Source organism: Rhinatrema bivittatum, unplaced genomic scaffold (genome assembly GCF_901001135.1).
Source record: "Rhinatrema bivittatum unplaced genomic scaffold, aRhiBiv1.1, whole genome shotgun sequence".
Taxonomy (NCBI): domain Eukaryota; kingdom Metazoa; phylum Chordata; class Amphibia; order Gymnophiona; family Rhinatrematidae; genus Rhinatrema; species Rhinatrema bivittatum.
The window spans coordinates 88,906-103,918 of record NW_021820743.1 but is presented as its reverse complement, the minus strand read 5'-3'; the positions used below and the strand labels follow the sequence as shown (position 1 = coordinate 103,918).

Below are 15,013 nucleotides of genomic sequence, written 5' to 3'. Positions count from 1 at the left end.
ACAGGGACCGGAGCATATGGAGCAGGAGCAGGGACTCACAGAGCAGGAACAGGACCAGGAGCACACGGCACAGGAACAGAAACACACGGAGCAGGAGCAGTAGCAGGAGCAGGAACAGAGCAACCAGTAGCTCTGAGCAAAGCAGGACCTGTTGCTGAGGCATGGATGGGGCAGCAGGAGTTGCCTTAAGTAGGACCCGAGGGTGATGCCAGCATCGGAGGCTGCGGGAGGTTTTCCCACCGTGGATCCTTTAAATCTGTTTGAGAGCCATGCGCGTACCTAGCAGCAGCTGAGGCCGGCAGCGCGGCGGCGGCAGGATCAACTCCCCGCTGTGCTGGAGGGAGGCTTAGACAGCAGCTCAGGGGACTGTGTGGGAGGCCCGGGCTGGCTCGGGGGGTGGATGCTGCCAGCCACGAAGCCCCGCAGCCCGCCACCGCAACACCGTGGAACATGCAGCTCTCAATGTTCTTACCAGGGATAGGAAGCAGGGGCAGCAAAATTCTTCTTCCCAGATCTTCTAACCAAAATGTCTCTATCTCAAAAATTGATATTATCACTGGAGTTGTTCCTTACATCTGGTCATCACCTCCTCCAGCCTCATTGAGGGTTTGGAAAGACAGATCTTCCCTAACCTGAGCAGCCCTAGACACAGGGTTCCTCATACCCTGAGCCCAGGTGGTGCACAGGCTCTCACAAGGCTCCTTCCATGAAAAGTGTAAACCTGATAACAGCCCAGAGGGAACATAAGAACATAGGAACATGCCATACTGGGTCAGACCAAGGGTCCATCAAGCCCAGCATCCTGTTTCCAACAGTGGCCAATCCAGGCCATAAGAACCTGGCAAGTACCCAAAAACTAAGTCTATTCCATGTTACCGTTGCTAGTAATAGCAGTGGCTATTCTCTAAGTGAACTTAATTAATAGCAGGTAAAGGAGGAGGAGATACAAACTCATTTGAGCCTGTGGTGGACAGGAGTTGAAAGTGCAGGGAGGTTTCAACATTGAACATTTTTACATGAAAAATGAGTGAATGGGGGCTGGTAATGTTTGAGGCGCTAGGCCAGACAGAGCAATTTATATTTAATATTGGAGAAAGCATACTTTAGAGTCACAGGCCCATTGATGGTTTTTTTTTATTTTGAGACTGTCAACACTACTTACCCGGAGATCTTTTAAAGATCGCTAGGAAAGCAGAAAGTTATCCGGTTACACAAACATAGCCGGTTAGGTTTTAAAAGTTAGAGGGCTACATGTAGCTGGATAACTTTAAGAAAATATATTAAGCAAGACGTTTATCCCACTGAATATACGGGGCAAGTTATCTGGCTAACTTTATCCATTAAATGTCCTATTTAATATTGGACTCACAAAGATTAATGCTACTATTTTATGTACTGTGTGGAAGAAGCTGCATGTTTTATAAAATACTGCAAATGTCTAGTCCAAAAGTATGCGTGTATGTTTTAGTTTGTTCAAATATTTCCAATGAGCAAAACAGGCAAAATCAAACAATAGCAAATAAAATCCTAATGTACCAGATGGTTAGTGCCTACTATAATACACATAAGAACATAAGAAATTGCCATGCTGGGTGAGACCAAGGGTCCATCAAGCCCAGCATCCTGTTTCCAACAGTGGCCAATCCAGGCCATAAGAACCTGGCAATTACCCAAACACTAAGAAGATCCCATGCTACTGATGCAATTAATAGCAGGGGCTATTCCCTAAGTCTGATGGTGAGCCCCTATTTAAATGGGCCACCCGGTCTGCTACATCATTTGTGTACTGTGAAAATCTCTTTTTTTCAGAAACATTGCATTTTTTTCAAAAAATTGTTCTTGCATGTAAAAAAGAGTAGGGATGTGCAGACAAAAAGTTTTCGTTGATAAGTTGATAAGTTGAAGTTGAGGGTCGATTTCGTTCAATATGGACATATGGAGAATTCCATAAGTTGAGGGTCTGTCCATACGTTCACCGTTTCCCTAAATAAAAATTTAAACCCCTCACCCTCCTTAATCCCCCCCCAAGACTAACCAAAACTCCCTGGTGGTCCAGCGGGGAGTTAGGAAGCCATCCCTGCACTCGTCTGCGATTCCCTCATGGCGCCGATAGCCTGTGTCACAGGGGCTGCCGTGCCATTGGTCAGCCCCTGTCACATGGTCACCGGCGCCATCTTGTACTCCTACCACGTGACAGGTAGGTCATGTAGCAGGAGGTTGCTCCGGGACCCCCGTTGGACCAGCTTGGGGGGGCCTCCTGACCCCCCCAAGCTGGCCAAAAGTTCCGGTTGGGTCCAACGGGGGTCCGGGAGCGGAGGCGCGGAGGAGGGTGTATTAGATATGTGATAATTTTTTCTTTGTATTATCTATTTTACACTGAAAAGAACTTTCTTTATTTGTACAAATGTTAAATTTGTGTAAAAATGAACAAAATATAAATTTAAAAAAAAATGCTGACCATTCAAAAATGCTGACCATTCAAAAAATGCTGACCATTCAACTCAGCAAAAGCTGAGTTGAATGGTCAGAGAAATTTTTGAAACAACCAATGGGAATCCAAAGTTCAAATGACATCACTGATTGCAAAATGGATAATGATTACCAAAGTTCATTCATGGTGGCAAAACCCAAAGATCACCTGCTCCACAACACCTAAGGATGGGACATATCTGTCTCAAGGCCCACCTTCACCCACCAATGAAAAAAGGAGAAAAACATTTTTTATAATAAAACCAAAAACATTATAGATGAACATTGTAAAGAAAAAATGTTATAAAAACAATTCAAAGAAAAACACTGAAGTCCAGTTCAGAATTCAATCCCATAGGTTGTAAAGTGTTCAGTCTGTATATCCATTTCTGTTCAGATCACAAAAGTTTCAGATCGAAATCACCTCCCCGCCATTGTGGACTAAACATTTGCAGAGTGCAAAATCGAAGCTGAGCAAATTCATGTGATGCTTCTAGGCAATGCAACACCAGCGGAGACGTCATGCACTATCTGTTAAAATTTGATCTGTGCTCAATTATCCGGGTTTTTAAAATGTGTTTGGTCTTTCCTATATAAAAGTTTTTGCATGGACATTCAATTGCATAGATTACTCCTGTCGAGAGGCATGTAATGTGTTGACGTAAAGTAATCATCCTGTTGGCTGATGGAATGTACAATGACGTAATGTCCATAAAAATGTAACATACAGTGCACGATCCGAAAGATCTGTGCGATCCTGTAGAAGTGAATGTGTGTCCAGGGTTTATGGGACTGGAATCAGAATGAACAGGAAATCTCTCAAATTGGAGCCTTTGGTACAGGAAATAAGTGGTGTATCTTTAAAGATCTCATAGAGTTCTAAAATGTGCCAATTTCATAATATAGCCGCCTTAACATGGTCTGCAAAGATGAAAAAGGAACAACATATGTTAAACTATCTGAATTTTGTTGTTGTTGTGGTGAAGTCAGGAGAAAAAGCCACACTCTGTGTGTATATTTGGCCCTGAAATAAGCCCCCCTGATGCATGTGGCTGGGTATCTTCATGACAAAAATCTATTGGCCAATGCTGTAGCTTGAGTTTTATTTTCTTCTTTCATAGAGCAAATTCTCCGCAAACGAATAAACTGACTAATGGGTAAACTTTTTTTAAAAGAACGTGGATGAGCACTGGAAAAATGTAACAAAGCAGTACTGCAAACAGATTTGCAAAAAAAAAAAAAAGCAGTGCAAAGACCCATGTCAGATTTCGTAATGAGACTATCAAGAAAAGCCATCTGTTGATCTTGGATATTGCCGGTAAATTTTAAATGACTGTCGCAAGAGTTCAGCCAAATAAAAAATTGATCAAAACGTGATTGTGTGTCACCCCAATCAAATCACTACCATCAAAAAGGGTGAAATTTCACCCATGTAAAAAACAATATATATATATATATTAATTTAAACATGCCGCATCAGGAAGCCTGACGACGTGTTCCTACCCAAAAGTAGAACCGTCCGGTCTGTTAATCATTTGTGGCTCTTGACAGCAAAAAAGCTTGATTATCAAAATTGAATTTTTTTTAATGAACAGATTATAATGTATCCGTCTGTCCCGAATAAAACTATCTTGGACTCTTAACCCAACAGCGGCCGGTGTTTCACTACGAAGCACGTAGCTTCCTCAGGGGCGAATAACAGCATTTATGAAAGATAAGAACATAAAAAATTGCCATGCTGGGTCAGACCAAGGGTCCATCAAGCCCAGCATCCTGTTTCCAACAGAGGCCAAACCAGGCCATAAGAACTTGGCAAATACCCATGCTACAATATGTTGTAAGATAGGGTTATTGGTGTATATCCACCGGTCTTCAAAATGTGCCATATATACATTTTTTATTTGAATCTAGGCCTAAGTAGATAGCCAGATACATAGCTGAATAAGGAGCTCTATTTAAGATTTATCCAGTTAACTTATTTATATATACATGCATACCTTTACATACATGTGTGTTTACATGAGGTTTATAAAATAGGGTAGATCAGCATGCGGCCATATATGTACGCACTACTTAACTAGAAATCTTTAAACAATATCCAGCTAAGTAGCAGTGTCATTAACTAACAAACAAAAGAAATGAAAGAGCAAGCAAGCCAATCCCCTCCCACCCCCAAAACAGGCCATCCTATCCTCACCCCCCAAACCTGTTATAAACCTGGAGAAGTGGCTGGCATTGTTCGCCGAGTCCCATGTCCTGCTTTCTGCTAATTAGAATGATCAACTTGCTCCATCCATCCATAGAGATGATATGTGTCACTGGCCCTCCTTCCGCTCCCCTCCCCAAACCCCCTGATACCTTATTTTTCTCTGCCAGGGAAAAGGAATCCACCACCATGCTCCTGGAGCCTCAGACACTATTTGACTTGTTAAGTGAAATCAGAGTTGTATGTTGCCTGCAGATTTTAGTTGGAAGGTGAGGATGAAGTGGGATTTAGTGCTAGAGTCTAGGTGAATTAGAGAAGGACTGGGAGAATTGGTAGTTGTATCGAAGAACTGGTGAATAGAAGCATTCGTGCAAACTTTAAAATATACCTGCCTATGCATTTAATTCCGGATATTTATTCACACAGTCATGAGTATTTCATCTGTAAAATATGCACATTTATGTTTACAGACTGGGTAGATGAGGTATGTGCTTTATTGCATTGGAAATATTTGCAAAATCACAGAAAGAGCCAAGAAAATTGCCAAAAACAATTACACCAAAAAAAGCAAAATCAAACAATATAAAATATCAAACAAAAAACATTATAGATGAACGTTGTAAAGAAAAAATGTTTAAAACAATTTAAAAAACCCCACTGAAGTCCAGTTCAGAATTCAGTCCTATAGGTTGTAAAGTGTTCAGTCTGTATATCCATTTCTGTTCAGATCACAAATGTTTCAAATCAAAATCACCTCCCCACCATTGTGAAGTAAACATTTGCAGAGCGCAAAATTGAAGTTGAACAAATTCATGTGATGCTTCTAGGCAATGCAACACTGTTGCACTTGGAGGTGGACCCTTGTCCTGGAGCAGTGGAGAACGGCTCCCTGGTAGGGACCAGGAAGCACCTGCCTCCAGGGGGCGGAGCACAGAGGGAGACAGCGGTTAGGATGAGCTTCACCACTGGAAGCTCGAGGTCCCCCCAGGTGGAGCCCCTAGGGACCCGAGCCGCTGGGATTTAGGTGGGCCTTGCAGGGTCTCCTGGAGAGGTAGTAGAGGCGTGCCCATGAACAGCAAGGGAATGAGGTCGGATTTCACACTGTTGGCCTGGAGAAGCAAGGAAGGCCCAAACAGCGTAGATGATGACAAGGCAAGGGACAGAGACAGAATCAGAAGACGTGGTCAATGGTAGCCAAGGTCAGAATCCGAGGTTCAGTCCGAGGAATAGTCAACAAGGCAGAGGTCAGGTTCTGGAGGTCAGATGAGGTCCAAAGGCAGACTGAGGTCAGGATGCAGGCAGGAGACAGGAAGGTCAAGGAACAAGCCGAGGTCAGTACCAGAGAGACAGTCCGAGGGTACTACTTGGGAAGACAGATGGACAGACGCAGGAACAGAAGGACGCTGGAACAGAAGGACGCTGGAACAAGGCTAGAACAGTAGGATACTGGAGCGAGGCTGGAACAAGAGTGGAACAAGACTGGAATAAGACTAGAACAAGACTATGAGTGTGGAGGCTAACTAGTACACATACAGTGCTGACCCAATTTGCCAAGGCAAGGAAGTGCAGGCAGGGACTTCCTTATATCGTTCCATCAATCAGGGTGCGCCGCGGAACTAGGACAAGCCCCTGGCCCTACAAGAGGCCGGGCAGTCCGCACGTGCATGTATAGGGGCGTGGCCAACGCCATTGGAGACGCTGAACTCCGGAATGAGGCCTGGTGTGCAGTGGAAGGCCCGGCGACCGCTGCCGCGGGATGCCAAGGCCTAGAGGAGCATGTGGCTGCCGCTGGGGAAGCCGACCCATGACCTGCAGAGGAAATAGTGAGGTGAGCAGGCCCGTGTGTGGGTCGGGCGTGGACTGGGCGCGCAACAAACACCAGTGGAGCCGTCATGTACTGTCTGTTAAAATTTGATCTATGCTCAATTATCTGGGCTTTTAAAGTGCGTTTGGTCTTTCCTATATAAAATCTTTTGCACGGACATTCAATTACCTAGATTACTCCTGTCGAGAAGCATGTGGTGTGTTGATGTAAAGTAATCGTCCTGTTGGCTGATGGAATGTACAATGACATAATGTCCATAGAAATGAAACATACAGTGCACGATCCGCAAGATCTGTGAGATCCTGTAGAAGTGAATGTGTGTCCAGGGGTTATGGAACTGGAATCAGAATGAACAGGAAATCTCTCAAATTGGAGCCTTTGGTATAGGAAATAAGTGGTGGATCTTTAAGGATCTCATGGAATTGTAAAATGTGCGAAATTTATAATATAGCTGCCTTAACATGATGTGCAGAAGATGAAAAAGGAACAGCACATGTTAAACGATCTGAATTTTTCTGTTGTGAAGTCAGGAGAAAAAGCCACTTTGTGTGTGTGTATTTGGCCCTTAAATAAGCCCTCCTGATACATGTGGCTGGGTATCCTCATGACAAAAATCTATTGTCCAGTGCTGTAGCTTGAGTTTTATATTCTTCTTTCATGGAACAAAGTCTCACAAATGAAAAAACTGCTAATGGATAAACTTTCTTCAAGAGAACGTGGATGAGCACTGGAAAACTGTAACAAAGCAGTACTGCAAACAGATTTGCGAAAAAGAGTAGTGCAAAGACCCATGTCAGATTTCGTAATGAGAATATCTTTAAAAACTATCTGATTTTGGATATTGCTGGTAAATTTCTAATGACTGTTACAAGAGTTCAGTCAAATCAAAAATTGATCAAAACGTGATTGTGTGTCACCCCAATTGATGACTATATCATGGATGTAATTCTTCCAGACTAGTATTGAAGATTGAAAAGGATGTTGCTCAATCCATTTAGCCTCGAATTCACCCATATATAAATTTGCCAGGCAGTATGGCTGTACCATGGCTGTACCATGAACCTGGAATCTCGGGATTCTCAAAAATGGTTTCATTTTTAGAAAACCTCCATCTGGGCTCCAGTGATTTTTTTTTTTTTTTTTTTTTGTAACTTTAGATGTGGAAGCTCTATATACCAGTATTCCCCAAAGTGAAGCCATTACCATTGCTAAGTCTTATTTTGAACGATGTCCTCGCCCACACCGTATTCCATCTGATTTTCTGTCTGATTTACTAACAATAGCATTAACAAAAAACATTTTTGCCTTTGAACAGAAATTTTATCAACAGATTAATTGTACAGCCATGGGGGCCACTATGGCCCCCGACCTGGCAAATTTATATATGGGCGAATTTGAGGCTAAATGGATTAAGCAACAACATCCTTTTCAATCTTCAATACTAGTCTTGAAGCATTATCATGGATTTAAATATCCCATAGACGGTTTCCTTTTGTTACATTAGTATATGATATACAGAACTGGAGTAGTGCTCTTTTTGGTATTTTTTGTCATCTATGTATTAGACAGACTCTTTGGATTTCGACTCTGCTTTGTTTATTTATTTATTTTTAGCTTTTATATACCGATCTTCTTGCATTGGATACAAATCAAACCGGTTTACAGTGAACAGTAAAAATTGCCCGTGGGCTTTACATAGAACAAGAAACAACTAAGCAACTTTAAGTAACATAGAATAAAAATTAAAATTAAACAACTTAGATTGAAATTACATATTACAAATTGAAATGTTTGACTACCCTTCAGCTCGTCTCCAGCCCCGGACCTCAGCTACACCTGACTACTCCTCAGTCTATCTCCAACTCCGGACCACTGCCTTGCCTGACTACTCCTCAGCCTATTTCCAACTCTGGACCTCAGCTACGCTTGACTACACCTGCCTTCTCTGTGCCCTGACCACTGCCTTGATCGACTACACTACAGACCTTTCGGTGTCCAGAGTTCTACGCTTCTTGCCACAACTTCTACTTGCCGCCGACTCTGATCCTAGCCTGTCAGTGACACCTCCTCTTGCCTATCCTCTGGACATGGACTTACAAGGCTTAGGCCTTCCTTTGCTTGAGCACATCCAGTTACTTGTTTTTCCTTTGGTGCCTTAGGGCCTCATTTTCCAATATCGCATTGGTATCGCATGCGATACCAAAAAGGGGCATACCTTATACTAATAAGCATGTGTATCGCAAATTGCGATAACAGCTATGCAAAACACTCTTTCTGCAAGTTGTGCTATTAACCCAATGTGGGGGGGGGGGGGGGGAAGAGAGAGAGAGAGCACCTTGCTGTAGTGCTTCCTCCCTAGACAGGTATTTGTATCCCTATGGGAGGCCCACCTAGTAACTCGAGGTGGGGATTAGGTATGAGCGTAGGGGGTTGGGGGCCACTTTCACATTCAACATGAGATGTACGAACAGAACAGTGGTCTCTTGTGAAGATTTGCTGGCCTTCGGAGTGAGGAAACTCACTCCAAGATGAGATTTGGGCAATGTTCTCTCCACCTAGTTTGATGGACTCTCTACCTGGGCAACAACAAGCTAGGTGGAGAGAACATTGCCCAAATCTCATCTTGGAGTGAGTTTCCTCACTCCGAAGGCCAGCAAATCTTCACAAGAGACCACTGTTCTGTTTGTACGTCTCATGTTGAATGTGAAAGTGACCCCCAACCCCCAACCCCCTACACTCATACCTAATCCCCACCTCGAGTTACTAGGTGGGCCTCCCATAGGGATACAAATACCTGTCTAGGGAGGAAATACTATAGCAAGGTTCTCGTTCTCTCTCTCTCTCTCTCTCTCTCTCTCTCTCTCTCTCTCTCTCTCTCTCTCTCTCTCTCTCCAGCATACTGAAACAGGCTGTCCAGAAACATTGTGAACTATGATATATACTGGCAATGTAGCCCAAATTGGGTTAAGAGTGTTTTGCATAGCTGTTATCGCAATTTGCAATACACATGCTTATTAGCATAAGGTACACCCCTTTTTGGTATCACATGCGATACCAATGCGATATTGGAAAATGAGGCCCTTAGACTCCTAAATTAGATGCCTAGTTCTGAAAATCAATACTAAGCTCCTGTCATCACTTTAGGGTCCTAACACACATGATAATTATTGCAATGCACAATTAACTTAACCTTTTTTATCACACTGGGGGGTGAGAGGGAGAGGGAGGTGGTGCAGGGAGAAGGAGAGAGAGAGAGAGAAGGGAGACTCTGTATAGATTCAATATGATATGCTCCGATATTCAGCAGAAGACAGATAAACATAGCTGGGTAAGTCTGAATGGAAAAAAAACTGCCCTAAAGATAGCTGGATAACTTGACCTTGTTAACACTAGCTGGGTATAATCACTGGTACACTTACTTGGGTGTATTTCACTGAATAGCCAGCTAAAGTTACCCAGGTACCTTTCCCACTCTTTGGCTTACTCGGGATAAGCCTCTGTATGAGGTCCATATTGAGTAAGCTGGGGGTAGGAAAGCGTCCCAGATAAGTTACCCAGGTAACCTTACCCAGATATTCAGTGGAAGATACCCAGGTACAGTAAATGTTCTGGTGAATACACCTGGATAAATTTAGGACTTTTTCTCTTTGACCAAGCTTAGCTGTAATTTTTTCTGGATAGTGCTAAATAACTGCACTAGCCAGATAAATTTTAGTCATGTTTCCAGAGCACTCTGCACCCTGCCTTTTGTTATTCTGTTAAATTGTAGCTGCTTAATAACTTACCCAGCTAAAATGTATGGAAAACGTAAACTTTGGAATTTGTCCGGCTATCTCAAAAAGTTACTTGGATAAACCCTATGAAAATTAACCTCTGCATTTTCATTTTTTATAGTATTTGCTGAATTGATTTATGTTTAAATTGATATGTTATATATTCTTTTTTAAAGCTGATATTTACGGTAATAAATAAAAATATTTTTAAAAAGCTAGGCAGTCCACGAGGCAGCTATGTCAAAGCAAACTTTTTAGTTTTGATATTTGTAAAATTGTAGCAGTATATAAATGTTTTTACATAAATAAATAAATATAAATACATAAAACTTCAAAGGGAACAATTACTAAATGATATCATATACTGAATATTGTATAGTATTGGAAGTTTCCTTGATGGCAAAAACGTTTGCTGGATTTTGACTTCTCACACAAACATTTTTGCAATAAAATCCAAGATGAAAGTTTTTGTGAGGAAGAAAAAAACTTGATTTCTTACAAACATTTTCACAAAATGAGAAATAAACTTTTTGCACATCCTTGTGTGCCATTGTGTACTTCATATTGTTTTAGATAAATTCTTCAGAGTAAGCAGCAGAGTATTCACAGTTTCATAGAAAAATTATTTCTTCTTACCTGCCATGGCTGGAAATGAGTGCTGTTAGCACAAGTTGCATTAATGAAAGGTCCTTGCCCAGGTTTGCACGTTATCAGTGCATTTAATGCATGGGCAAAAGCGTAGACTGCAAGATAACTGTGATAGCTATAGCTCAGATCATTTAATTCAAATACTGATGCAACCAGTCCCTCCAAGTCCTCTTCCCCTGAGCAATGTACCAATGATTCCTCCTCTTTTGTGGTGACGATAAATTCACTTCCATTGATCTTTGGCCATTTGCAGTGGAATGCTTTTTCCCAGAATATTTTAATAAATATATCATCAGGAGAGGTGGAGGGATGAAGTTTGTATAGAATGTCTTTGAATCCTGGCATATCTCCTGCATGAGGAGATAATCCTATGGAGCCATTGAATAACTTCCAGGTCTGTTTTGAGAAAATTCCAGGTGTAATTGTAAATGAGGCAGAAAATATCAGGACTTTTCCTGTTACATTCTTCATATAAAGATTTTCCAAGAAAACTTTGACATGCACCTCAGGGCTATGCACAATAATTACATTTGCAGAACATTTCTTGATCATATCAATAATTCTGAAAATCTTTTCCACAGGGTAGTGCAAATGAACTTTTTCAATGAATGCAATGCATCCACCATTCTTCTCAATTCCATTTTTTATTACTTGGCCGCCTTGCTCCCCCACATCATCATCTGAAATGATTATCCCTACCCATGTCCAACCAAAGTGCCCAATCAACTGGGCAAGAGCAATATTCTGGAATTTGTTACCAGGTATAGTGCGTAAGAAGGATGGAAATTGCAACTTATCACTTAGCGTTGACAGGGTTGATCCATAGCTGATCTGCAAGAAAAATATTTCTGATGAACTACACTTAAATCAACCTGTACCCAAGTACCACAGTATGCAGAAAAACAGAAGATTATTTCTAGGATTGATTCAAATCTTTAAAAATATGTTATTTTTCTGCTCTTTTTATGTTGGCTGCCTAGGAGATATGTCATTAAAATGCATAAATAAAATAGCACTTCCAAGATCTCCAGTTAATAAGTACATGCAAAGGTGATATACAGGGGCATAGGTGAATGCTGAAGTTGGTGGTGAACCAGAAAATTTGCTGCTGCTATGAGCTCTAGAACACAATACAACCTCCTATATTACCCTGTGAGCACTACTTTCTTTGATGCAAAAAGCCTATCAAATTTATGCTCACAACAACCCAATCCTTAGAGGGAACATTAGCAAATCCCTTAAAATAGTCATCTAATCTTCTAACAGCAGTTGCAATAAAATGTATAAATGAAAAAATAAGTTCTGCAAAAACATTCAAAACCACTTTCTGTATGCAAATGAAATTAATAATGAGGATGCAGTGAGAGCAGTCGGACGCATTCTGAGTTGGTCCTGGGACCCATTCCCTATAATCGGTGACCATCACCCTCCACGGGATGGCTAAATGACCTGTACTCACTATGTGGCAATCACTTTTAAGTTGAGTATCAGCAGATCTCCCTAGCGGCCCGAGTAGAGGCAGTAAATGACAGCAAAAACAATTTGCAAAAAGAAGCAGAAGATTGGTGCGGCTTCTAATATGGCGGCTGATATAATTCATAACTCTGGTTCAGAACTGTGGCTCATTCAGCCATTCCCAGAATCCTCAGAGGGCTGATTCACACTGACACTGTTGAAATATAGTGACTTTCTGACCCTCTCAGACTCAAAGAATGTAGAAGAGTTGGGAAACTTGTGGCTCTGCAAAGCCTATAATTAAAGGCCAGGTGGGCATCAATGACAATATTTGCACCACAATACAGGGAAGCTTGGTTCGCATGAAGCCAAGATGGAAGCTTTTGTCTTACAGATGCCTATCTCAACGACAGGAGCCAGGTGAAAAGAAGTCTCTTTAAAGGTTACAGTTTTAATTAAAGTCCTGGCGCCAGCAAACGGAATTCAGGCCTATTTTCTATTCAAAACACAGACTTGCTATCTGTTTACACAATACAGCGGATCAAGAGAAGATCAGAAGAAACAAAGGGCATCAAAGCCATGTTGATAAAGGAACTTTTATGGTGGGAGGATGGACAGGTTTAGCTGGTGAAGAATTCTCAGGGTGGGGGAGTGATCCTCACAAGCATTTTCTATACATGATAGATTGTCATGACAACAGCATAATGTGTCTCTGTAAATGAGTCTTTGGGCAGTCATGCCATTCTGGAAACTTCGGCGGTGCTGTATGTTTGACTATAAAAGTAAGGGCACGTCCTATTAGGGATGTGAATCGTGTCCTCGATCGTCTTAACGATCGATTTCGGCTGGGAGGGGGAGGGAATCGTATTGTTGCCGTTTGGGGGGGTAAAATATCGTGAAAAATCGTGAAAAATCTAAAAATCGCAAAACCGGCACATTAAAACCCCCTAAAACCCACCCCCGACCCTTTAAATTAAATCCCCCACCCTCCCGAACCCCCCCCAAATGAGTTAAATAACCTGCGGGTCCAGCGGCGGTCCGGAACGGCAGCGGTCCGGAACGGGCTCCTGCTCCTGAATCTTGTTGTCTTCAGCCGGCGCCATTTTCCAAAATGGCACCGAAAAATGGCGGCGGCCATAGACGAACACGATTGGACGGCAGGAGGTCCTTCCGGACCCCCGCTGGACTTTTGGCAAGTCTCGTGGGGGTCAGGAGGCCCCCCACAAGCTGGCCAAAAGTTCCTGGAGGTCCAGCGGGGGTCAGGGAGCGATTTCCCGCCGCGAATCGTTTTCGTACGGAAAATGGCGCCGGCAGGAGATCGACTGCAGGAGGTCGTTCAGCGAGGGTTCCGGCGCCTCGCTGAACAACCTCCTGCAGTCAATCTCCTGCCGGCGCCATTTTCCGTACGAAAACGATTCGCGGCGGGAAATCGCTCCCTGACCCCCGCTGGACCTCCAGGAACTTTTGGCCAGCTTGTGGGGGGCCTCCTGACCCCCACGAGACTTGCCAAAAGTCCAGCGGGGGTCCGGAAGGACCTCCTGCCGTCCAATCGTGTTCGTCTATGGCCGCCGCCATTTTTCGGCGCCATTTTGGAAAATGGCGCCGGCTGAAGACAACAAGATTCAGGAGCAGGAGCCCGTTCCGGACCGCTGCCGTTCCGGACCGCCGCTGGACCCGCAGGTTATTTAACTCATTTGGGGGGGGTTCGGGAGGGTGGGGGATTTAATTTAAAGGGTCGGGGGTGGGTTTTAGGGGGTTTTAGTGTGCCGGCTCACGATTCTAACGATTTATAACGATAAATCGTTAGAATCTCTATTGTATTGTGTTCCATAACGGTTTAAGACGATATTAAAATTATCGGACGATAATTTTAATCGTCCTAAAACGATTCACATCCCTACGTCCTATATTCAGGGAGATGCTGGTTATTTTGAAAGAGAAAGGGCACTCCCCATACAGCATCTCCCAGGAACACTTTTTAAAAAGCCAAATAAAATTTACTTATACCATATGTTGAGTCTAAGTGTTCTTGTGTGCCTGGCCCTGAGTACAGAAATTATGAACACGGCTCAGCCAAAATCCCCAGTGGCATTGCAGGAGGAATCAGGGGAGGCGAACAATCTCGCTGCAGTGATCCTAGCTGCCATGGAAGATAAACTGAGTAAGCTGCTCTCCCGATTTTATGAAATTCAATCCCTACTTGCAGACCATACTTGATGCTTGACTGAGAAGGAAACACGCATCAATGCAGCGGAAGATCAATTACAGGCCCTAGAACATGACTTGCGAGCAGCCCAAGCAGAGCTGGTAAAGCATAAGACCTAGAAGATCTAGAAAACCCATTCATGCCAGAGTAATATCTGGATATTAGGACTCCCTGAGTCTATACTGGATCGGGATCTGCGGACCTTTTTGTAGGAGTGGCTGCCACGTATTCTACATTCCCCAGAGACGCTCTCGGGCCTATGCATCGAGAGGGCACACCGGGTGGGGAACTGGCCCGCAGAACAAAGCAAGCCGTGGCCGGTCCTGGCAAAAATTTTGAACTTTTCTCATAATGAAGAAATACTGCACTTGTTTAGGCAGCACCGCTCACTGGATCATGAAGGACATAAGATTTTGTTTTTCCCTGATTAT

The 15,013-nt window shown here is 43.0% G+C and overlaps 1 protein-coding gene across 1 annotated transcript in view; it reads right to left on the bottom strand.

Moving 5' to 3' along the window:
- Positions 1-15,013, bottom strand: part of LOC115082063 (vomeronasal type-2 receptor 26-like) — a 69,058-nt gene that overhangs the window by 29,542 nt on the left and 24,503 nt on the right. Inside the window, exon 5 of the mRNA XM_029586325.1 lies at positions 10,910-11,752. Coding sequence (XP_029442185.1) covers positions 10,910-11,752 — 843 coding nt within the window. The remainder of the gene's footprint in view (positions 1-10,909; positions 11,753-15,013) is intronic.